Source organism: Symphalangus syndactylus, chromosome 3 (assembly GCF_028878055.3).
Source record: "Symphalangus syndactylus isolate Jambi chromosome 3, NHGRI_mSymSyn1-v2.1_pri, whole genome shotgun sequence".
In the NCBI taxonomy this organism is placed as follows: domain Eukaryota; kingdom Metazoa; phylum Chordata; class Mammalia; order Primates; family Hylobatidae; genus Symphalangus; species Symphalangus syndactylus.
The window spans coordinates 110,342,680-110,369,021 of NC_072425.2; the positions used below are offsets into that span (position 1 = coordinate 110,342,680).

The window sequence follows — 26,342 nt, forward strand, 5'->3', positions numbered from 1 at the left end:
GGTTTAAAAGCACTAGAGATGTTAAATATCATTCAATCAATATTGTGCAGTAGACACAGAAAAAAAAAAGGAAAAATTGCCTTAGCTTCATTTCTTTCCCTTCCTTTACCCTCAAGATAAATGTAATATTGAAGTGACAGAAACAGATGTTACAACTGAGATCCACACATCACACTCACCACCACCAGTCTGAGAGGTGAAATACCCAACGGAGGTGGAAACTAGTTAGAGGGTCTCAAATGTATGTTAAACGCTTCCCAAACAAACAGTGGGAAGGGCTGGCAAATACATTCATTTTAAAAGTAAATATTAACTTAATGAGCTTGGTGACCGGAAAACTGATTCTGCTCTCTTGAGATTTTTACTTCCCTGCTCCTTCTCATCAAAAAGCAAAAGAAAAAGACACAATAAGGCACAAATTCTCCTACTTCTGAGTCCAAATGGTATCAGAAAAGAATCTAAAATCACTCTTTCTGTATGTGTCCTCAAATCTTTCCAACTCAACTGATGGTAAAAAGGAAAGATAAAGTACATCAAACAATGTAAATACTTGCAGAACTAGTCCATTAAATGCAGTGGGGAGCATCAGAAAAGCCAAGTCTTTCTTTAGGAGCCATAATTCTGTGCTCTAATAGCAGAAGAGGGCCAATCATTATAAAACATCTCTAACTCCTGCCTGAGACTTCCCCCTTCTTCCCTTGCCTGCACCAGTCGCGCATCAGAAAAGTATTATGTCTGGTATAAAGATGGCAAAAGCAACCAAAAGGTCATTCACTGGACCTAGCACCTGGGTCATGAAAGGGTTCAGGGCAAGGTGGAGCCCAGTGGCTGGCAACTAAACCACTAAAAGCAAGGTGTTTTCAGAAAGAACAAAGAAAAAGGAAAGAAGAAAATGCAATGATATCGGAGGCATAGAAGAAAATCCAGTGAATTGGAAGCATTTTATGTTTACGTAAAGGAAAAGGAGAGAAAGAAAGAAAAAAATTAGTCTATCCCTTTTCTTAGCACTCACTCTACCAATAAAAAAGAATCCAAAGTATTGAATGTTTCTCCCTATACCCACCTAAAGTCTTCATCTTTCTAAGATGTAAATACTAAAAACCTGTCTGTTTCCTCTATATTTTTAATCTTCACAAAGATTTGAGCTGTTGTAATATGAAATAAAAATGAAGCCAGAGTGGCTTCACATGCACAAGCTAATAACCCAACTGTATATATTCAGGATTCAAAGAAAATGAATGAATTTATTATCTGACATTTTCTGTTCAATATTAACCATTTGCCTTGTTCAATGAAGGTAATTTACACCCGTTGAAAGATGTTCTGACACTTTTTTCGGAACATGCTAGTTAAAACACAGCAGTTTTCTCATCATGCCTTCCAGCTCAAAGCAGCCTGTATATATCACAAGGTGGTCCATGGTACCTCAACCAATAGTTAACCTTCCATAATCTTCATCGACTACAGAGCCCTCATGTCTAGCAGGAAATTTTTACTAAACAAATTACTACCGGAAGGATCAAGTTTACATCTCACCAAACAATCCACCCACTCCCCACCTAAATCCAGATAAAAATGGCAATACAAGCTTAGTTTTAATGTAACCTTGAAACTGAAATCTAAAACATAAAGAGTAATTCAGCAAAGAAACCCCCTTGATTTCACAACGACTAATCAACCATGTTCTCTTCCGCAACATTATTTACTAACGTAATGATTTAATCTCCCTGGGTCTCAGTTTCCTCTCTGTAAAATGCGTGTAACTCAGTTCAAAAATGACATAGATCTATGGCAGGAATCTTTAAGGTTCACTTTTAGGCCTTTTTTTGGAAAAACCACTCATCTGCTAGAATTACTACCAAAATTACTACCAAAATCAAAGTTCTTACAAAATTCTTTGTAAGAACTTTGTTTTCCCAACTATATGCTGCACCTGTAGTAGTAATACCTAGATGTTATTTCTCTCTTTCTCCCTTCTCCTGGGAGGCAGCCTAGTTACGCACATACACTTTGGATGCAGAGAGACTAGGTTAGAATACTAGATTAAACCACTTTCTAGCTGAGGGACTCTGAGCAAGTCACAATTTCAATAAACCCCAATTTCCCCATTATCCATTTGTTGTATTTCCTTTTTTTCAGATGTTTTCCCCCATGGAGAGGACACTTACAATCTTACAAAACTGAGATCATACTCTACATACAATGGCTGTTTCACTGTAAAATAGTAATTTTTATTTTATACATGTTCTGCCATGAACATAATTACTTTTCTTAATAGCAAATATTAAAATTATTCAATGAAACACATGTAATTGTGATAAGAGGTAAGGTTTTGAAACTGAAAAAAAGTCCACCATTGAGTTTAATATGCCTATTTTGCCTGAAAAAAAAAAATCAAAATGGAGGAAAATATGTGTATATATACACAGGCACACATATATATATGATGATGATGATATAATAAGGTAACTAAAGGGAATGCTGAAGATCATCAAAGTGTGTCATCCAAAACTGTGGTCATCCAATTAATGTCACTTTTATGGGTTTTAATCTTTTTTATCTTCTAATAACTATATAGAAATTAGTGCAATGTACACTGTACAATTTGCATTGTATCTTCCAAGTACACATTTATTTTTTTTCCTTTCATGACTAAAACATCTTTTTTGTTGCACATGTAACACATCATTTAGATAAAGTAATGCAAACCTCTTGGGGAAAGTTTTGAACTCAATTAGGGCATCTGGGGACAAGCCATATGTTACCAAGCCTTTTGCACACCTGAACCCCAATATGTAATGACCCAAGGATGCTCATTTGTAAGATTAAATAGTCTGCCTTTTAAGAGAAGAGAATCAAGCACTGCAGGACATTCTCCATCATATTCACTTGAAGACAATACAAAGAGAGCTATATAGCTGAAGATTTAAAATAAACGAGCACCTATAACACAAAAGAATTTGTAATTCATGCCCTGAATAACTGTAACTAACATATCTCTTCTTTACCTATATTTTTTAATAAAAAATGTTTTCATTAAAATCAAAAGTAACCATAAGTTATTCTCACTCATTTTTCTCTGTTGTAGAACAATGCTTACTTATCCATTTCTTTGTTAGAAATTTCTGTATCACTGTTTTAGTTTTTCTTCTGGCTAAAAGTTCTGGATTATGAATTTGATATTAATAAATACACAATTTTAGGACTAAGACTATATTTTCTGAATCAAAAATCAGAAAGCATTATCTAAAACCAAGAGCCGTTCCAAAAAAAAATTAAGGTTGCATATGATTGTACGAATCATATGCTTCAACTCCTATAATTCAGCAACAGATATTTTAAAAGAAAGGCTCTCAAACTCTGAACTCACTTGAGGGATATGACACACCCCCAAGAACAACCCTTCCTAACTACAGCAGCAAAATTTTCAAGGTGTGTGAATATTTTGATAGGGGAAGTGAAGAGGCCTGCACCAAAATCTTTAGGGAGCACTTTGAAAACTCTCACCCTCCAGCTCTACCACAGCCCATCACTGCTTTACAGAACTGGTGCAATCTCCTTTTTTGAAAATCCGTTAAAATAGAAAAACTAGTACTCCAAGACAACTAAGTTATCCAAGAGATATGTCATAGGTTATAATTTCATATTTGGCACAATTCCCATGGGCAAATCTGAAATAAGCCAAATTTCTGGTACTCTAACTGCAACTCAGTCCCCTTCTTTCCCACTCAGAATCAAAACATAATTGAAAGACTGACTTCAATATACTCATTTTTTAAAGAAAAGTATTCACACACTTCAATATTTCGGCTGATCAGAACACAGATTATAACATGTTCGAAATCCGCTAGACTAGAATAGTTCCCAAACTCTGAAAAACATCATAGTTTTATTCTAAATACCACACTTTATAGACATCTTACATGAGGGTAGTCAGAGACTGAGAAAACACAAAAGAGCATACAGAATTGTAGAATCCAGGACTCCCTGGGTTCTCTAAGCAATTCCAAATGTCTTTTAAAGTGTAACTTGCAAGATTGGAGAAAGATATTTTTAATCAGTGAAAGGTCGAATAAGTACTTGCCTGATGCATTTTCATCTAGGTATAAAAGTGCATATTGAAAACATTTTTTCTATTGTATTATAACTACATGGGTCATAAAAACCTTAAAATTTTTTTCAACACATTCCTTACTCATATACGTAAGATTCATCATTATCATAGAATTTAAGGTAGCTACTGAAAAACAGGAAAACTATTAATTTCATTATTAAAAAATTAATGAAATAATGTTGCACTATAAGACATGCCATACTTGCAGATGATTTCAGAATCTCATAATTTTTTGCTAATACCTGGCTTTTTCCTAAAACCACTGTAAAATAATTTTCCATATCCCCAGCCTAAGTTTAGGATGCTCATGGAACACCCAGGTCACAATAAACTTACCAAGGCAAAATAAATTAATTAATTTATTTATTTTAAGAAAATTCCCAGGCTCATATGCCTCAAACAAAGAACAGTCCATTTCAAAAGAGTTAATAAAATAAAACTAAAAGACAGCCAGGTACGGTAGCTCATGTCTGTAATTCTAGCATTTTGAGAAGCTGAAACTGGTGGACTGCTTGAGCCCAGGAGTTCAAGACCAGCCTGGGCAATACAATGAGATGTCAACTTCTTTATTATTTTTTAAAAAATTAATTTTAAAAAGAAATTTAAGAAAACTAAAAGTTATTAAGAAAGAAGGAAAACTTAAAAAATAAATAGTAAGTTTGAAAAATTACCAGAACTTTACACATTGAAAATAAAATAGATTCAGAAGGGAAAGTGAATATTACTTCAATTATTCCCTTAAAATGATGAAAGAGCTCCTTTAAGACGCTGATGAGTCCTAAAGAAATTAAGCTTGCAAAATTGAAAGCAAACTGCTGGTTCCAATATCTTGTAATTATGCCTTTTAGAAGTTTTATGACAGCAAGAATAATAAGAGCGTTTGGAACTAGGCCGGGGACGGTGGCTTATGCCTGTAATCCCAGCATTTTGGGAGGCCAAGGCGGGTGGATCACTTGAGGTCAGGAGTTTCGAGACCACCCTGACCAACACTGTGAAACCCTGTCTCTACTAAAAATACAAAATTAGCCAGGCGGGTGGCACATGCCTGTAATCCCACCTACTCGGGAGGCTGAGGCAGGAGAATCACTTGAACCCAGGAAGCAGAGGTTGCAGTGACCCAAGATCGCACCACTGCACTCCAGCCTGGGCAACAAGAGCGAAACTCCACCTCAAAAAAAAAAAAAAAAAAAAAAAAAAAAGAGTGTTTGCGACTATAAAAAATAGTCTCAAACACTCAGGACTGGAATTTATGGTCTAGTCCTGAGAAAACTCTGACCCACCTTGGCTTCACTGATTTCAATGATTGCTATGGTTCCTAATAGGAGAAGCCATCTCAATCACAACCCAGCAATATAAAGATTTCTAAATCAATGGCTCAAATTCCAGTCAGAAGGAAAATAGGCATAGTGTACTGCAGCTGAGCCCATTCTGCACTTGTTGAAGAAAATAGAGTATTTAGGCTGTACAGAAAGACTTCCTACGTCAAAGGTCAGCATCTTTTTTTTTTTTTTTTTGAGACAGAGTCTCGCTCTGCCACCCAGGCTGTCACCCAGGCTCTGTCATCCAGGCTGGTGTGCAGTGGCGCGATCTCAGCTCACTGCAACCTCTGCCTCCCAGGTTCAGGCAATTCTCTTGCCTCAGCCTCCCAAGTAGCTGGGATTACAGGCACCTGCCACCACACCTGGCTAATTTTTGTATTTTTAGTAGACACAGGGTTTCACTATGTTGGCCAGGCTGGTCTCAAACTCCTGACCTCAAGTGATCCCTCCCAAGGTGCTGGGATTGCCACCAGGCCTGGCCCAAACGCCAGCTTTCAACAAATGAATTCAAACATGCAAATCAGAGCACTGCCCAGGAGGGAACACAAACCACCCTTACAGCAGAGACTTCCTACAGGCTATACAGCCTGCCACCAGGATGCAGGGTGCTCACAACAGAAAGAGGACACTACTCATGTTTTCCATTTCTGTAATATTCTGCCTTTTGAGAATTACAAATTGAAAGTGACTAATTCTTCCAAATGTCATACATCTTGCACTTTGTGACATGTACTTCCTCTCTGAATCTTTACAGCACTACCCAAGACATTTGAGCCACTGTCTGGGACTAGATCTAATTACGATAATTATGTCTACCATAATTAGGGAGATGGTAAATATGATCAAACATTTATAAAAAGGAAAAACTGAAGCACAGAAAGTTTTAAGCATCAGAAAATTAAAACTAAATTTCCAATGAGAGAATTAAGGAGGTAGTGACGTTCTTTTTCAGCTATCTAAAATGTTGAATTTGAAATATAATGACTTCCTGGATTACTGGCATAATTAAAGAACAGTCTAACTTTTAGACCTCTTGCATGGAATAGGTTCATAGCATCTAGGACTGGCAGACATGACCATAGTGAAAATAAAACAGGACAGAAAGTAATATAATTTTTTTTTTTTTTTTGGAACAGAGTCTCACTCTGTCACCTGGGCTGGAGTGAAGTGGCACAATCTCGGTTCACTGCAACCTCTGCCTCCCAAGTTCAGGCAATTCTCCTGCCTCAGCCTCATGAGTAGCTGGGATTACAGGTACCCACCACCACACCCGGCTAATTTTTATATTTTTGGTAGAGACAGGGTTTCACCATGTTGGCCAGGCTGGTCTCAAACTCTTGACCTCAAGTGATCCACCTGCCTCGGCCTCCCATAGTGCTGGGATTACAGGCATAAGCCACCACACCTGGCCTATAAAATCTTACTATAAGAGAGAGTGAGACAGAATCTCCACCCAGGCCCAGCCCTGTAAGATGCTGAGAGATGGTCAAACCATAAATGCCTGTGAGGCTGAACTAGATCAAGAGTCAGGCTGAGACCATATCCAGCCTGACATAAAACAAACATCATTTGATGCATGAATCTTTGAACATGAAAGATGTTTTGGGAAGGCTGAGTGGAGGAATAAGATGGAGCAGTGATACCAATGAAGAATTTATTGAACTAAAATAGATAAAAGTGAAAAGGTTCTGAACTGAGATGGCAGCAGCTGCAATGATAATGAAGTCACAAAAATAAAAGATAACTGTTTGAAGACAGGTGTGCTGGCTCACGCCTGTAATCCCAGCACTTTGGGAGGCCGAAACGGGTGGATCACCTGAGGTCTGGAGTTCGAGACCAACCTAGCCAACCTGGTGAAACCCCGTCTCTACTAAAAATACAAAAATTAGCTGGGTGTGGTGGCGAGTGTCTGTAATCCCAGCTACCTGGGAGGCTGAGGCAGGAGAATCACTTGAACCCTGGAGGTGGAGGTTGCAGTGAGCCGAGATGGCGCCATTGCACTCCAGCCTGGGTGACAGAGTGAGACTCCATCTCAAAAAAAAAAAAAAAAAAAAAAAAAAGAAAGATAACTGTTTGATAACAGTCAAAAGGTACGAAAGAGATAGATCGTGAAAGGCCTTGACAGATAAGTTAGGAGTCTGGAGTTAAACCTGCACCTTTTAAAGCAGTAAGCAGGGGATCGGCAAATTTGTATTTCAGACCCATCATTCTGTTGGAGCAGGAGGCAAGTCATAGGCAGGGAAGTCAGTTATACAACTACTCCAAGTCCAGGAAGAGATTACGAGGCTGAGTGTGCACATCAACTGTGAGAATGGATATGACAGCAAGGAACAAAAACCAAGCCAACACCCGGATGTGGGGTTGGAGAAAAGGTTAGGATAGCATCAGGTTTTTAGCTTGGAAAATCATGTGGCTGGTACAGCCAATAGCAGAGAGAGGAACAAGAGAAGGTGCATGCTTGGGGAAATACAAGAATTAATGATATGTGCTGAGATCGAGGTGACTGTGAGATACAGCGGCAGAAACTTCTAGTGGGCATCTGGATGTGGCGGTTAGAATAGAAAGCTGAGTCAGCCACACTGACGTCAAGTGTACACCAACCACTCAACCAGAGCATGAAAACTGATCATAGAGACAGAAGGCTGAAGTTATGCACAAGATGGGGAAGACTTAATTATGTTCAGAGCCTATGGTGAAAGTATCTATAAAAAGGAGAGGGCAGAAAACATAGAAAAGAAAGGAAAGAATCAATTATGTAAGCTTCTGGAGTAGAAAAGAGGGAAAGGAATTGAGAAGACAGGAGGAGGAACTGGCCTGGAACAAAACAAAGGACAAAACCCCCTCTGAGATCGATGGGAAAAAAGGAGGTAAAGACTGGAGCAAATGGGGGTACATGAATGGGTAGGATGTTGAAAGGGAGTGGACACCTAATGGTATTAAGGGCTCTAAGAAGTTGGAGGGTATGACAGGTTGAATTGTGTCCACCGAAAATTCATATATCGAAGTCTGAGTCCCCAGTACCTCCAAAAGTGATCTTATTTTGAAAAGAGGGTAGTACAGATGTAATTAAATTAAGAGGAGGTCATACTGAAGTAGGGTGAGCCCCTAATCTGACTTGTATCCTTGTAAAAAGGGGAAATTTAGATAGACAGCCATGCATCAAGGGAAAGCAATGTAAAAAGACACAGGAAGAAGGTGGTCATCTAGAGCTAAGGGGCGAGGCCTGGAATGGAGCCTTCTCTAACAGTCCTCTGAAAGAACCAACTCTGCTACTGTTTGTCAGACTTCTGGTCTCCAGAACTGTGAGACAATAAAAATTCTGTTATTTAAGTCACCCAGTTTGTGGTACTTTGCTAGGGCAGCCCTAGGAAACTAACAGAGAGAAAGCCTTCTACTAAAAGAAGAAAAGGTGGAGGAGGGTCGCAAGAAGGCTTAGGGGGAGTGAAAAGAGTTCAGCAGGAAACAGGCCAGCAGCACAAGGACACAAATGCAAGATGGTCCACAGTTGCCTGATGTTCCAGCTAAGGATGGAAATGATAAATTTATTTATAGAGTGATTTCCTCAAGCAGCTCTTGGCAGCCACTAGGTAAGATAGGAAAAGATGCCAGGTCAAAATCAAGGGCTGGCAGCATACATTAAAAATGAAGTACAAAGCGGTAAGGCCATTGAGGATACTGGCAAGAGAGTGATGTTCCCTGAGTGAACAGGGAAGGAACTAATGGGGGAGGATGGGTTATGGACTATGAGAATGGGATGGGACAGGCAGAGAAGGAATCATCTGGAAACTGGAAGCCAGCAAAGAAAAGATACAGGGAATACAGCAGCAGTGAGAGAGCTAAACAGGAAAGATTGTCAGTGGGATTTAATATTTTAAATCTAGGACAGTCCCAGTAAGATGCAGTTCCTGCAGAAACCAAGTAAGGGTAAAGTAGGTAGGTATGAGACAAGAAAGTCAGGGATGCTAGAATGTTGTATTACAGCGTATACATCATCCATATGGACACTGAGACATCCCCTAATGGTGATAGTTAGGGCAGGGAAAAGACTGAACCAGCTTCTACCATGCTCCATAAATGGAAAAGAATGACCAGAAATATCCACAAATCATATTTGTATCTAACCACTTGTATTAGTCCATTTTCACACTGCTATAAAGAAATACCTGAGACCAGGTAATTTATAAAGAAAGGAGGTTGAATTGGCTCACAGATATGCAGGATGTACAGGAATCCTAGTGACTTCTGTTTCCAAGGAGGCCTCAGGAAGCTTCCAATCCTGGCAGTAGGCAAAGGGAGAGCCAGTTTCTTACATGGCAGAAGCCAAGAGCAAGACAGCAAAGGGGGAGGTGCTACACACTTTTAAACAACCAGGTCTCACAAGAATTCCCTCACTATCACCAGAACAGCACCAAGGGGATGGTTCTAAACCATTCATGAAAGTTCCACCCCCACGATCCAATCACCTCCCACCAAGCCCCCCCTCCAATATGAGATTTGGCAGGGACACGATCCAAACCATATCATCCCTAGATTCTGGTTCTCATAAAAATCACTGCATGGCTGTATGTGGTGGCTCACACCTGTAATCCCAACACTTTAGGAGGCTGAGATGGGAGGATCACCTGAGACCAGGAGTTCGAGACCAGCATGAACAATATGGTGAGACTCCATCTCTACAAAAAATACAAAAATTAGCCAGGTGGTGGTGTATGCCTGTGGTCCCAGCTACTTAGAAGGCTGAGGTGGGAGGATAGGTTGGGCCTTGGAGGTAGAGGCTGCAGTGAGCCACGATGGCACCACTGTACTCCAAACTGGATGACCAAGGGACACCAAGTCTCAAAAAAAAACAATAATAATAACTGCCACCTTTATTATCTCTGGTATTATATCTTTATATAAAATAATAAGGAGGGACATGGACTAGAAGCCAATATCAATGTGCACAGTCTCCACCTAACAGAATTGTTATATTAAATGTAAAGTAAGCAAGTTAACCTATAAAAATGTGCTTGGGGCACTCACAGACCAGATGTAGAATTTTTTTAATTTTATATGCTTTGTATACATTTTCCTAGGATTTGAAAAAATAAAATAGCTGGGAAATGACAAAATAAGTGCTGGCAGCCTTCTACTTCACAAACATAAAATAACTGACCAAAGCAGAGAAGAATTAGAAAACTCATACATAGTCACCCATTTTTAAAAAACAAACTAAGTGCTTAATTATCTGGATTATATGCCATAAACATATGAAACTCTTTGCATTTCAAAGGTTTATTCTAATTGCTAAAAATTTTGTATTTCTCACCAGAGAGCCAGGCAGAGCCAACACTTTGTTCTGGCAATCATCAAAGCTAAAAAACAGAGGGATAAAGCAGAACTGCATGAGTTAACCTTTTAATTTACCCATGAGAACAATTCATGAATTGCTGTAGCTATCACCATTTCCAACTATTTCCATACACATACATATACACTTAATTAGAGCTTTTGTCTCCAAAGTTCAAAAGGTTTTATGCGTGGTAATTTTACATTGGTGGAGATTATCTGTATTTTCTGACCTTTCATATATTAGGTATCATTAATATTCTAAAATAAATCATTAAATCAAAAATATTAATTCAAAAATTCACCAGAAGTCATAGTGTAGTTATTGTTCATTACTCCAGGAAAAATGGGGCCACTTAGGGACATGGTCTGGGCATTTATTGGGGACAAAAGAGTAAAAAGACATTTGGAAATTTCTTCAGTCATTTCACAGATATGAAGTTGATGCTTTACCCAAGACTCTCATCACAATGTCACCAGAAACATTATGTCCACCAAAAACTATGACACAAAATACCAATCTTCTTTCACCTTCAATCTAGCTTAACCATGTGTTTCTCCAGTAATTACTTAGCCTCTTCATTGTGGCCAAGTACTATGTCAAACCCTTCCAAACATCAAGAAGTTGGGAGGGGAAAAGGACTGAAACTAATAAAATTTTACTTGGGATATCTTTAGAAATGATTAGTCCATCCAAGTAAAATGTGTAGATTTAGCCCACAGAACATTAAATGGCTAATATTGTAGTCACGGACCAAATACACAATGAATGAAAAGCAAAATGATCATTCATAGAACGTCCCCTCTCCAACTATGACTGGCTTCAGCAAAATTTCTATTGTTTACTTATTGTAAATACCTGAAGGCCTCAATACTTAACTTCCAAACTGTTCAATTAAACACACACACAAACACACACGTGCGCACACAAACGCGGCCCAGTTTACAACAAGCATAGTTTCTGAATATAATTCCAGTCTGGTTTTGAAAATTAGCAGATTAGACTGAAATCATGGCATTTCAGTCTATGATTAAATAAGTCTGTATTTCTTTTTCTCCTGGGTTCAAGGTCAAACATTTGACACACACTCTAGAGGCATCCTCTACATGAATCAGGGAGCTGCTACCAAACTCCAGCTCACGCACTCTCTGGAAGACGCCACTCCTTGAGATAAGGAGCCCTCCAGCTCATAAATACTAAGGAGAGTTGCCACACCTTATTGCATACCTAAGAAGCTGAACCAACCCTCAAAGTTTTAAGACTCAAATCTGAATTGATTCCAATGGACTGTAGAGTTCCCCAGCTCCAGGAGAGAGAAAGTAAAAAACAGGCATTCAAGAAAATTTCTACTATTATAATCTGAAAATGATCACAGAAGAACTCAGTTCCTATGTACATAAGCAGAGTTTTAGTGCTCTTTTCTGATGTGATAAAATTGTCATTTTGATCCTTTTGTATAGTTCATAAGCATGATGACTGGGGTTTCACCTCATGTGTAAGATGTGCCTCCCTCAAACCTTACTACAAGGTCAGCACATTACCTGTCTGACATAAAAACATGAAAAAAATCGTAATCTTATGTTAGTTGTTACATTATTTAGAATCCTACATTTAAAGCTAAGAGGCAACTTGAAGATCATAGTTCAACTGATTTTACAAATGAGAATGTCATGGCCGGGGTAAGTTAAACGACCTGCCCAAATAACTAGAAAGTGGCAGATGAGAATCCACATTGCCTGACACCTAATTCATCACTGTCTCTACTCCTCTACAATAGATATTTACTCATATTCAATAGATACGTACTGAATGTTAACTATGTGCAACACACCCAGGGATTAAAAAGTGAATGCAATCACCCCCATATGGAATCTAAACAATGGTGGGTTTTAGATAATATTTTCTCAGTTTTAATATGCAAGTCATCACATGAAGCTTTAGGTGAAATGTTAGAGGAATATCTGAAATTAACTCTCCTCATAGCTGTAATTATTCATTTTTTAATCCTTCTATCTACTCTGTAGCCTTTCCAACTACAGAAGGTGGATGTCAAAGTGAAAGCATCAATGATGATGATGATGATGATGAAGGCAATGAAGATGATAACACCAATTATGAGCTATTCACTTTTTGTAAGCCATTATTCTGAAACCTTTATATGCATTACCTTATTTAATTCTCTCAACTACCTTAAAGGGAAGATACTATTATTATCTCTATTTTACAAAGGATATGAAATGAATAAGTCAAATGCCCAGAGGGTAATTGAATTGGGGATTATACCCTGGCATGCCTTCATTACTACTATCTCCCAAGATATTCTGGCCTTGAGTCTTTCCTTCATTAGCTGGAAATTACTTGTCCCTTCTGGATCTCAATTTCTTCATCTGCGTAATGATGGAGTGGGAAAATTATTATTTCCAATGGATCTTGCAAGTCAAGCATTCTGTGATTTACTGATTTGTGATAGTTTCCAATCTCGTGGCAGAGGAAGGAAGCCACTTTGCAAAAGCTAAGGATGATTTTGACCCAAATTACAAACTCCAGACCTTTGACTATACAGAGGTTTCAGAATAACAGAGAGACAGAGTAGTTACATGTTTGACACATCTTTAACCTTCAGCTGGGCTCCAGCCGCAGGTGTTTTTTAAAGCTAATCACTAACAATAGTGTTTAAGCAAGAAAAAAGGTTTTTGAAATTCCTAATGATGATTAGGAAGAGTTTGTAAAAACATGGGAAAATATAATGTTATCTTATCAAAGAAAAAAGCGGGATATAATAATGGGCTGCTTTTTTAAAACACGGGGAAAGAAGCAAGAACATTCAACTGTTGTTGTATCAGGGTAACAGGATTTATGAGATTTTTTCTTTCTCCTTTTCCTTATTTCTCTCTCTTTACATAAGCTTAAATTATCTACATAATTAGAGGGGAAACTTTCTTTTTGAAGAGAAAAATGGTGCCAAATATTCTCATATTGATTTCTCCTGAAAAGAAAGAAAACACTCTCCTGAAAAATATCTCAATAACAACACTACTGAAATTCCAGAAATACAGGTTTAGAGGAAAACTCCATTATTGCCCACTATGAAGGGAGAAGAAAAGACTCCTCTATTGCTTCAAGCCTAGAAGAATTAAGATTTTTAGAGGATGTCACAGGAATGCTGGCAGGGAAAGTTGCTTTGGAGTCCAGGGACACACAGCTTTGTAAAGCTCAGCCCAGGAAAAAGAGAACAGGTGCAGCAGATGAAGCAGCAGACCGTGACAGCCAAATGACGGTGGCCCCATCCAGAAATCCCAGCCTGGAGCAGGTTCTCCCTGAGCAGACCTGCCGTGCACCACGGCCAGCCACATGGCCAAAGGGACTTTCCATAAGCACAAATGCCCTTTCCTCACTGAAACACTGCAGCAGAGGGAAGACAGGTAGCATATTTCATGGAATATGTAACTATTAAAACAAACCAAACCACCAAACCAAACTTATGCTTTCATCAGGCTTTAGGGTAAGCACACTGTATAGATAACACCCATGTTCCTATATAAAAACACAATCTATATATACATGTGGCCCAGTTTACAACACAGATCAATGAGTGTGGCTCAGGATGGTTACAATGAAACACTTCACTCTTTGGCACTGTGAAAACATTTTGTAAACATTAATTATTTCTCTGGTGATTCCCACTTATACTACAAAAATTCAGGAATGACTGCAATTTTAAAATCACATTCAGGATGCTATTAATTACATATGAACTCTCTGCCTTCCTTGAACAGTATTTTACACTACTTTGTGGCAAGTAGATCAAGACAGATCTCATATACAAAGAATAGGAAAACTAGAACAGGAAAAGTCAGCTCCTCCTTTGGGAGACTGACAGACGATATGTGGCATCAACAACACATCACACCCTGATTCAGCTGAGGTCTGCAAGGAGCCATGGCGCCCAACTTACCAACAGCTCCAGACTTGCCTTAAGCACGTACATCACTCTGCGTGTCTCAAGCACTACCACCAGCAAGAAGGCAACAACACAAAGGCCTGCATGTGTCTTCTAATTAGTTCATTTATTCATTGAAAAAGACATATTTCTGTTACTTGCTACCAAAACTCATTTGAACAATTATTTAACATTTGAAAACATAATAATGCAATGAAATAAACAGATGTCATCTCGTGTTTTAAAGGCATTTTTTTTTCTAAGTACAAAGTTGGCAGCTACTGACTTTACCTGGTAGTCATTAAACACATCTAACATTAGATAAAGAAATTTAACCTACCTCATCAAAGGTGGTGTCATCTTTCTTCAAAGCTATAAAATAAGAAGGAAAAGGAAACAGTTATTGTGAAAAATTCCAAAGAGACTAAGTTATAGAAAACAAAAAAAAACAAGGCAGTATAGTGTTTTCATTTCAGAAAGTAAATTGTACCCCAACCTGAATAACAATGTTATGATACAAATATGAAAACTGCAAATGAAAGAGAATTGCACAGCATGCATCTTTTTGAAATATTTTTTATAAATATGCGAATAGAACTATCCTCCCAGATATTAGAAAGAAGCACACATAACTGTTCCCTATCTCTTCTTTAGTTTGAACATGTTTCAATGAAAGTATAAAAGAATCAAAAGTAATCTTAAAGAAATTTCCCCTTAAACTCCTGGGTTTTGAGAAGATATCACCAATTGTTAGGATGACACCTTCTTTGCATAGAACCCTGAATGACATTTTCATAGTAAGTGAAGTGTAAGTGTGTTGATGAAAGACTAAGCCTGCTAAAATAAGCATTGCAGAGTAAGAGACATAATTTAAACATTTCAACATGATAAATTTTATAACAAAGTATTTCAAAAGAAAACAATACATTCAGAATATTTTATAGGAACCAGCAAATACTTCAAATTTACTTTAAATACAGACGTGTCACTTAACAACTGGGATACATTCTGAGAAATGCACCGTTAGGCAATTTCATTGTGCAAATGTCACAGAGTGTACTTATACAAACCTAGATGATACCACCTACTACACACCTAGGCTATATGGTATAGCCTATTACTCCTAGGCTACAAACCTATATAGCATGTTACTGTACTGAATACTATAGGCAACTGTAACACAATGGCAAATATTTGTGTATCTAAACATAGAAAAATGTACAGTAAAATACAGTATTGTAATCTTGCGGGACTACCGTCAAGTATGCATGACTGTTCATAGCTTTAGAACTGGAATTTTTTCACCCAACATAGAAGGAGAAGAATTTCACCTACAGTTGGCAAACATCTAGATCCTTACATTTTACAATTACTTAGAATGTTTCATATTAAGAAGAATGCATTAAATAGCTAATTTATCTGAAACTACTAGCTGGAGAAATGTTTCAAATTTACAGAACAGTGCATAGGTGTTTGATGCTTTATACCTTATTTAGTCTGGATAGAAGCACTTGAGTAGCTATTACTTGGAAAGCTTTGTTCTGACAAAAGCAATGAAAAGCAAATTATTCTGGCAATTAAGCTCTGAGAAAAGTAATGTGCCTAAACTGAAGCTATCATAGAAAAGCTTAGGATGCATACTCTAACAATCGTGAAAAGGTTATTTTCTCTGTTTCATATATTTGTGTTTTCAAGAAGAATGTGATTGTGGTGAGTTAAGGGGGACGCAGGTAGGCTGAAGGAAATAAAACGTTTCTAAATGTTTCTTATTTTTCCCTTTTGCCTAATAAACTAATCTTTCTTTATTGGATAACCATTTCTTCTGAAAGTGAATGGAAAATAAAAAGATAGAGCTTTGTTGTGAATGGCTTACCTTGCATCCAATTACTTGCACATGTTTTAATTATGTGTTTAACTTAACCTATATTAAATCTAAAATAACCTACCTTAAATCTAAAATAATCTGTTTTGATAGAACCATATTAAGATCCTAGCTACTTCCTAATGTCTGCATTTTCACTAGAATTTAACTTCTAGGCTACAAGGCTCTGTATAAATACCAGTCAACAATATTACTATACTGTCTACTCCCTCAACCCAAGGCGTGTCCTTTAATTAACATACTTGACTAATGAGTCCTTTACAAAACATTAGTAATGTAATTCTAAATATAGACAAGTTGCTTCATCTGAAAAACTAAACTTTTTGGAATAAGAAATTAATAGCCCACTGATTTCAAATACAAAGTCTAACATAAGCAAATTACCATACAGCCTCATACCTAGCTCATTTAACAAAGATTAATGGAACACACGCACTATGTGGCTGCCATGCAAGATGCAAAGCTACAGCAGCAAACTTACAATTCACAGCACAAACTTTTAAATATACTGTCTTTATTTTAGACATTATAAAAGTTCTGGAAATTTAGCCACGTGTTTTCTTAAGCAAAGCATCCAACAAGAACTACAGCTGACACTACCCCACCAGGTGCAGTGGCTCACACCTGTAATCCCAGCACTTTGGAAGGCTGAGGCGGATAGGTCACCTGGGCTCAGGAGTTTGAGACCAGCCTGGGCAACAGGGGGAAACCCTGTCTCTACAAAAACAACACCAAATATATACATAAATACATACATAAAATTAGCCAAGCGTGGTGGTGTGTGTGATTCCAGCTATTCCGGAGGCTGAGCTGGGAGGATCACTTGAGCCTGGGAGGCAGAGTTTGCAGTGAGCAAGATTGCTCCACTGCACTCCAGCCTGGGCGACAGAGTGAGACCCTGTTCCTCTGCTGCCAAAAAAAAAGATACTATCCCATAGGGAACTGCAAATATGGAATGAAGACCCTCAAGTTGAGAAATGAACACTGGAATGTCTTGAACAACCAGACTGGACTATTTCCTTCTTATCTCCTAAGTCCTGACAATTCTCCAACATTCTGGACAAAGAGGTGGGGTCTGGAGGTATCAAGCGGAGAAAATAGAAGAAACTGCAAGTGTATTTGCTATGACATAATGAACAGGAAGCCAGATTATCTCATCTGCACAATACTCTCAAGCTCAAGGTACCACAGAACACCATTACTTCACTGAAGTCATTCACTGCTAGATTGACACCTTACACGGTTTCTTCTAAATATTGAGTCCTTGTCCTGAACAGCAGTTAACAGTGACAACAAAGACCAACTTAAGATGTCTTTGCCAGATATTCATCAGGTCACTGATGAGTAAATTCTGACCCAAACAAGAACACAACATCTCATTATTGATTACATTCCCTGATTGCCATTAATCATGTAAATGTAAATCCACAATTATCTTTAAGGATTTCATGGAGTAACAAGCATATTACATTATTCTGGAATAGCCAAGGGGCATATATCAAAATATTTAAGATCAGCAGATATTCTTTTCAGTCCTTTGCTCAGACATTGCTTCCTCTAGAAAGCTTTTCATGATTTCACCTAGATGAAAGTGGTGCTCCTCCTGTGTTCTCCAACAGCAAATTTCGCTAATCTTCATGGTAGAGTTTGTCACTTTATATTGTAAATGCCTATTAATTGGCCTGTTTTCCCGTAAAATCCTTGAGGACAGGGACCAGACACATTAGTCAGTCAATCTGACTGTCAGAACAGTATCTACAGTGGAGAGGAGGTACTAAATAATTATTTGTTGAATAATGAGTCCTACCTCAATGGCAAAAGGAGAGTATCTTTTGAGACACACTTAAGTTTTGGTGTATGAAAATGCTACACTGGTTCTCTCTTAAAAGATCATAGATACAAATTCCATTTTGTAGTTTTCGAATTAAAATATTTTGAAGTTGCATTGGGGAAAATGTGGTACAATACTTAAATTTTGTGTCTGAACATTTAACCTTTACATTTCTCTTTTCTGACATAATGAATTCATCAAATGACGACTGGACTCTAGAATTACACACTTAACAGCACAAGGTAACAAACCCCAAAGTTCAGTGTAATCACAGCCTCTTCTTTTTTAGTTCCCTCACAAACCATATCCTTTAAAGAAATGGTATACATGGGGTTCATCTCAAATATCGCAGAGTATAAACTTCCTTTCTCTAGGAGACAGTCCAAATAAGTATGAAGAAATGCATTCAAATGAATATGAAAAAATGTCAGTTTGACCTTAATCATACACCGGATATTACATAAAGCCTTTCTCCTTCTAGGCTAACATTCAAAAATAAAAAAGAAACAAGAAAGAAAAGAGGAAATGAACTTTAATATACTTAAACTATTCAATAAGTTCCCATTTGTCTTTGTTAGCCTAAATTAAAAAAAAAAAAGTGTGAGACAACTGTAGTAATTCCTAAATAAGGGACCACACTGACACTATTTAGTAGAAAACCATAAATACTACCGAAATTGATGGGTGACTTTAAAATTCAATTACACCCATCTTATAAAAGAACGATAACTATATCATAGTCATTCCCTGGCAGATGTCGTTAATTAGAGCACTATGGCTTGAAAACTTTATAATATAGTAATCTCAGCTCAGCTGTATTTGGGGTGGGCAGTGACAAAGTCAGCATGATCTCTAATGTGTAAACAAATTAAACACTAGCACTGCTTTATGTATTCAGAATTATTATTATTAATGATAAACACTGACCGGATATCAGACACTTTCAAACATTTCCTCATTTTCAGTAGATGAATGATTAACAATTTCTTACAGCTAAATAATAATATTGTACATTTCACCATACAACAAGCTACACTTTTGGATCATATTAAAGCAGCAAAATAAAGTCAGCATGTCTATTTCAAAAGCTTAGATAGGTTAAAGAGAATGAATATGTTGCAGTGTGGATTATTCAACAAGAATAAACCATTCACTCTTTGGTCTCCTCATGAAGTACCAATGAAGAAAGGAGGATGATGGGGTATAAACAGAAATTGGAAGGAATAATGACAGCCTATGGTATTGACCTTCACCTTGTGATAGATACTGCACTAGATTTTTCATGTAGTTTATCCGATTTAGTCTTCACATATATTCACGTTATATGAATATTTACAGACGAGGACTCTGGGCTTTAGGGTAATTCCACCAGCTGCCAAAGGCACAGAGCAAGCAGCGAAAACCAAGTTCAAATCCAGGCCTGCCTAACTCCGTTTTAAGGCTGGCCACACTACAAAGTTAATGACCACTTCCCTCTTCTGCTTTCTATCTATAAGATCAGTTATGTCAGTATTATGGAATCCCTAACAATAACAAAAACAATGATAACATATCTTGAACGTTTACTGAGTCTTTATTTGATGTGCCACACAGGACATGGTATGCATTATTTCACTAAAAGCCAACAACAAAACTGAGTTGTACATGGAAAAACTGAAGCTCAGAGAAGTTGGGGGCCCTCGGCTGGGCATGGCAACACTGGAAACAGTCTTTGTGACACACAGCCCACATTCTTAACTCACGCACTATATATCCCACAGTAAGCCCTCAACTCAACAACCTCTAGCGCCTTAAAAATCCTTAATCAGAATGAGTTCACTGGTTTTAATTTTGCAAATACAATATAAAACACCAACAAAATAAGAAGATACAGATTTTGTTTCTGTAATGCTACTTTGAATGTACTTGGCTTGGTATACAACTATAATCACTTCAATATCTCCTTTTACAATATTCCACAATGAGATCTACAATTCAGAATCATACTTTCCATCAATACAAGAAATAATCAGCTGTGCTCACTGCACTGCATTCTGTGTCCTAAAGGGAGGACATAAAATCCACCAGCTCTTAGAAGACATTTTAACAGGAGTTGGATTCAAAAGGAGTTTCACATCACTAAATCACAGTAAGCTAGAAAATCCAATTAACTATAATATCTCCATTTGCCAGCACTGTACTTAATCCAAATTTTACTGACTGTCGATCAAAACCTTGAAATTATTTAAACATAAGGAACTTTCATATTAATGTCCTTGGTTTCTTACTGAGACTCAATTGCAATGAATTATTTAACACAAAACTGGAGGGGCTCCAGCAGAATCATTAGCATTAGTAAATATATAGTTAATGTGTTTTAGAACAGGGCTTAATGGACTCCAGAACCCGCCTCTGTGAAGGTTTGGGTCAGGGCTGAAACATTCTCGTTAATAATGCACACGACTCAACATTTCCCTCTCTCACACTCTTCTTGGCTTCAAACTTCATCTGAATGCAGGGACTCTCCATATGTATCCCTAATTCTGAAGAGTGAAATTAATATCCAATATATGCAATAAATAAAACTAAAGATTGGTTTCACACCATAACTTTACAGTCATCTTGGGAAAGATTTTGCATACCAACACAAAATTTTAAGTCGAAAGACAAAAAGAAAAACACTTGGCTAAATTTCGATCCATTGTACTCTCTCACTTGAAGAAAGTTTGCGTATCTTACAACGAATGGGTGGACGGGTATCTGTAACACTCATGTGCATCCCAGGGTTTTATTTTAAGGAATTAAGTCCCTTTATACTTAATTTCCATTAACACCTTCGTTAACATGGATGACATTTAAAACAAGTGAAACAAAGACTAGGCAGCTTCCTAGGGACTCGCAGGAGTTATTTTTTGTCTATAGCATTCGCTTGTTCAGGGCAGTTACATGTATCAGTGAAAGTTGTGACAGTAGGGGAGGCAGCTAACTCTTCAGGTTAAAAGGGGTTTTCTATGCCCAATACTCAAAATCTAACAAACCCATTCCACGTGATACTGCTGTCACCCTATTACAGCCTGTGACATGCATTTATTCTTCACTGTCCTAAACACTGTTGGTCAGTTGGTTGGTTGGTTTAAAGACAACAAGCCCCTCAGCTCTATTAAATGGAACAAGTTCGGGAGACATTCCTAAATGTCCAGACAACTCCACAGCGCGCATTTCTCTCCAGCAGCGGGAAGATTCAGAGACCTCGAGACTGAACATCCAAATCTCGCTTTCCAGGACCCGAAGTACCGAACAATAGGTCCCAAGGTAACTGTCCCACTTCCCTTTAGGTTGGATACGTTAAACAATACCAGGGCACAGTCTAACGTTTCACCAATTTCCAAAGCTAAATTACTGACTAAACGCCCAATATCAAAGCCTGTGCGCAAAAAATAACAAGTGGCCCAAGCAGCCGCGCAGCCCCTTGCGCGGTGGGGGCCGAGGGGTGCCCTCGCCCGTCCCCCACGCGCGCGAAAGGGCGAGCACTAGTGGCGGAGGAGGGGGGACCCCATATTGTAGGCTTGAGATAATCTACAGATGAACCCCCAGATCCTGAGGAAGAGGGGTCTCTTTCCTTTGCGTCCTTGCCCTCCCCCGGGTCCCTAGCACTGTGCCCTCGACCCCTGCCCGCAACGCACCCCCACGCCAGCCCCGCTGGCAGCTGCATGGCTGGTGCCAGGAGCGCGGCGGGGGCGCGGGCCGAGGGGAGCGGGCGCTGGGGGGGGGGCCGGGGGCAGCGCGCTACTCACCAATGCGACTGAAACTCTCCGACAAAGTTCTCCGCAACTTCTTCATCTTGCCGATCTTCTCGGCCGGCTGCGGCTCAATGAGGTCGCACATCTGGGCGACGCGGGGCCCCGACAACTTCCCCAAACTGGTCCAGGCACAGCTCAGACAACGGCGAGGGCGCGCGCCGCGGGGAAAGCGGCGCCTCCTCCTCCTCCACCTCCTCGGCGGGCCGGGAGGCGACGCGCAGGGCTAGGGAGGCGAGCAGCAGGCAGGCGGCGGGCGGCAGGCTCCTCTCCGGCCTGGGCCGCAGCTGGGCGGGCGGGGGCCGTTTACGTGGTGCCGGGGGCGGCCGCGCTCGCCGCCGCCGTGGTGGCCCCGCGCCGCGCCGCCGCCGCCCGGCTCATTTTCCCTCCTTTGTAACGCTGAGAAGCGCGGCCGGCAGGGGGAGTGGTGCGGCCGAAGGAGGAGGCGGGGGCGGGCCGGGGACAAGGTGCGGGAGTCGCCTGGCGCCGAGTGCGCGGGGCGAGGGCGAGTGGGCCGGCGGGAGAAGTTCTCAGCCCAGAGTTGCGGGCGCTGGGCAGAAGGAGCCGCGGCGCGGAACCGCCAGCCCGACAGCTCCTGCTGCCCTCCTGCTGCCGCCGCCACGCCCCTCCCTCGACGAAGGCCCCTGGGCGCGGGATCTTAGCACGCCCTCGGCTGCCCGCTCGCCTCCCGCGTCCTCCGCGGCCTTCTGTGTCTGGCTCGCGCCCCGGCGACGCCCCCTCCCGGCCGCCCCCGCGCTCCTGCCCCGCCCCGCCCGCTCGCCGGAGGATCGCGAAGGGGCCGGGGTGGGAGCGGGCAGTGTCTGGGGACAGCGTGTTGGGCTGTGGGGAGGTTACTGAAAGGAAACGGGCCGAGTCCAGTTGTTTGAGCGGCTTTCTCCTTCCACGAACGCGTGTGGAAAAGCGCGGAGTTGGGTGGAGGGCAGCTGCCAGGACTGCCTCCTGGACTGGGTGCGGTAAGGCCTTAGGGATGCATTCGGATGTAGGGTGCCTTATTTGGGGCCGAGAAAGCTGTCAAGTAAAAGATCCAAGGGGAAAGGTGGGCCCGGATTTTTTTGTTGTTGTTTGCGGTGGGTTTTTTGTTTGTTTTGAGGTCCAGTGCAGAAGCAGCGGAAGCTTCAACTGTAACCCTCCAGAAGGCAGAGATCATGCTGTTTCCCTCATCCTTGTCTCTGATCTTGGTGACACATGTCGGTGACTTCTGATAGGAATACCCAGTTCTGCAGTAAATAGCAGACACAGCCCTTGGTCTTTTTCTATTAAATTCTTAGAATATATTTCTGAATTGGGAGACAGAGGCTAAACAGATTCCGACCTCGTTTTCCCCCACCTCAAAAACAGAACTTTAAAAAGGAATGGGGGAGGTGTTTATAAAATCCCAGGACAAACAGTTCCAGCAGCAAACACACGTCGTCTTCATTCTGAAAAAACCTGGTGCGGCGTGAGTTCCAAATGTCAGTCTCCCAGGGGAGAGAGAAGGAAGGTGGGGGAGGGCTTGATTGTGTTGATTTGGGGCCAGCAAACCCCTTATGAATAGAAACGTTAGTAATCTTGAGTCATCTGGCTGTGTAAGTAATAAGAGCTTGTGAGGGTGTGACAATGCTGTTTGGCTTGAAGGAAATTTTGGGGAGTTTATGTTTTGTTAAAAGATTTTTATCTTAAAAACTAGCCCCCTGCCTTCCTTAAATTGTGAGGTAAACCAGTAATTTGTTCCACCCTACACTGAGCACATTGTAGGATCTTGATAGATTGCGGATGATAAAAGACAGGAAGTCAAGCTAAGTGGGGAGCAGAGGGGGGCAAGGAATTCGCCAGGAAAGACCATATGAGTTAAAACGCAAAGCTGTTGGATCCTGGCTGCCATGTCTAGATAATTACAGACAGCACCAAGGGTGGCCTCATGCCGGAAAAAAGTTTGACTTTTACCACTTCCTCAGGTGAGTTAGGGAGAAAGTTTTCAGCAGTTATGAATGAAAAGACAAATGCAACCAATCAAAATACTAATGGGTTGTACGAGTCAACAAACACGAAGAAATATTAATTTAACGAACTTTCACTATACACCTGTGACTGTTATCCACTGTGACAATGGCTATTTCAAATATATAATATGTTAAATATATATTTGTTTTACCTTCCCAGTATTTTTTTTTTTTTTTTTTTTTTTTTTTCCGAGACAGGGCCTGTCGCCCAGGCTGGAGTGCAGTGGCGCGATCTCGGCTCACTGCAAACTTCTCTCCTGGGCTCAAGCCATCCTCCCACCTCAGCCTCCTAAATAGCTGGGACTGCGGGTGCGCACCACCACGCCTGGCTAATTTTTGTATTTTTTGTAGAAACGGGGTTTCATCATGTTACCCAGGCTGGTCTCCAACTCTTGAGCTCAAGCAATCCACCCGCCTTGAGCTCCCAAAGTTCTGGGATTACAGGCATGCACCACCATGCTCGTCCCCTTCCCAGTATTTCTGACTTAAAAAAAGTAGTCAGCTTCTTCTTAAATTATGGTAAAAGCATACAAAGGTATGCACCAATTTTCTTAAATGAGATCAGTGTGTACTGATGTGTGAATATGTACAGGCTAATTTGGGGGGAAAGCATGTTTAATATTTTAAACAATTTGTGGAAAAAACGTATACACATCTATGAGTTTCTATATGCATAGAATATTTCTGGAAAAAAGAACAGAAAACTGTTGATTGTATATCCAGAATAGAGAGAACTTTTCCCTTTGCAATTTATACCTTTAAGTATAGTTTTGAATGTTTTATCCAAAAATTCTTTACTTTTATAATAATAAAAATACTAATATAAACATAATGAATATTTTCCTTTTCCCTACCCCACTTGAAAACTTCAGCTCTCTCAACTCCAGAACAACTTCCTCTAGTTACAACAGTATACCTGGCAGGAGAAACACCTTCTAAGCATGGGCTAAATAAAGCTTGGCAATTATGAGTAACCAACTTTCCATTACATGCTCATCTTGCTCACTTTCCTGATTATATTTTAAAAGGGCAAATTTTGCAAGAAACTACAATGCAAAGAAGGACATTTTTAACTTGACGCTTTTAAGATATGTATACTTAAAGATTCAACTCTTTCTACTATTATTTGTTTCACATTTGCCTTCATCTTAAACAGTGTAAGTTCAGGGACCCTAAGATATGAAACACACAGTGCCTGTTGCATAGAGAATGTAAATTAATGTTTGTCAAATAAATATAGAATGGATTGCTATCTCTGAGAAGTGATGTGTTGTCCTTGGAAACAAAGATGACTATCCAGCATCTGTGTAGCATATGTTTTTTCAGTAGGAGAATGGATCTGTGCCAGTTCTCCATCTCAACTTCTGGTTTACAAGGTTATAGTTTTGCATGGCCTGAATTAAAGGTGCAGTGTTCAAGTACAAAGAGATAAGCTTATCTAGAGGCTGAACCCAGCATGAGCTGACCTTAACCAAATTCACCAATTAAAGGATACAAGTGTATTAGGAGTTCAGTAGTAACAAAAGTGGCTGGGGACCCAGGACTCATGAATTCTAGTCCCTACTGTCTATCACTAAGTGCATTGTAGCCTTAGACAAGTAAGTGATTTATCCATTTTCTTATCTATAAAATGAGGGGCTTGAACTAGATAACCTCTAGGTCCATTCATAGCTGCAAAATTCTAATTCTAAAGTTAATGGTGAGCCAGAAGCAATGACCCATACCTACAGTCTCAGCTACTCAGGTGGCTTAGGTGGGAGGATCTCTTGAGCCCAGGAGTTTAAGACCAGCCTGGGCAACACAGCAAGACCCCATCTCTAATAGATAAATAAAATGTAATGATGAAATTTTCCCTCTTTCATCTTATATACTACAGATAGATATATTAATGAAGAGTAAGTCATACACAAATAAGATAGACAAGGATTCATTGCCAAAAATTATGTGAAATTTAAGATACATCATTTCTAGTCACATTACATATACATTATGCTTTTATTATAAAATAAAATGTGGATATTTTCCATATAAGAAAAATATCAGGCTAGTATGCTGGCAGTAGATTATAAGGGAAAGAATCCTAATTTAAGTAAGATAAAATATAAAGGATTTAATTAGGATCCAAAATTCCACCAAAAGCAGACTTATTGA

The 26,342-nt window shown here is 39.7% G+C and overlaps 1 protein-coding gene and 1 non-coding gene across 4 annotated transcripts in view; one reads left to right on the forward strand and one right to left on the reverse strand.

Moving 5' to 3' along the window:
* CDK14 (cyclin dependent kinase 14) overlaps nt 1–22,587 on the reverse strand; it is a 685,360-nt gene extending 662,773 nt beyond the window's left edge. Inside the window, exons 1-2 of one of the 3 annotated variants that reach the window (XM_055272770.1) lie at nt 22,189–22,587; nt 15,043–15,074 (exon numbers count right to left, since the gene is read on the reverse strand). In XM_055272770.1, the coding sequence (XP_055128745.1) occupies nt 15,043–15,074; nt 22,189–22,279 (123 nt within the window). In that variant the 5' untranslated portion in view covers nt 22,280–22,587. Of the gene's footprint in view, nt 1–9,641; nt 9,776–10,741; nt 10,763–15,042; nt 15,075–22,188 lie in introns of those variants that run through there. The other 2 variants (XM_063636397.1, XM_055272774.2) reach the window with 2 other exon arrangements.
* Nucleotides 12,209–12,313, forward strand: LOC129479994 (small nucleolar RNA U13). Its single transcript, XR_008656907.1, has one exon. It is a non-coding gene; the product is annotated as a small nucleolar RNA U13 (small nucleolar RNA).
* Nucleotides 22,588–26,342: the final 3,755 nt, after the last annotated feature.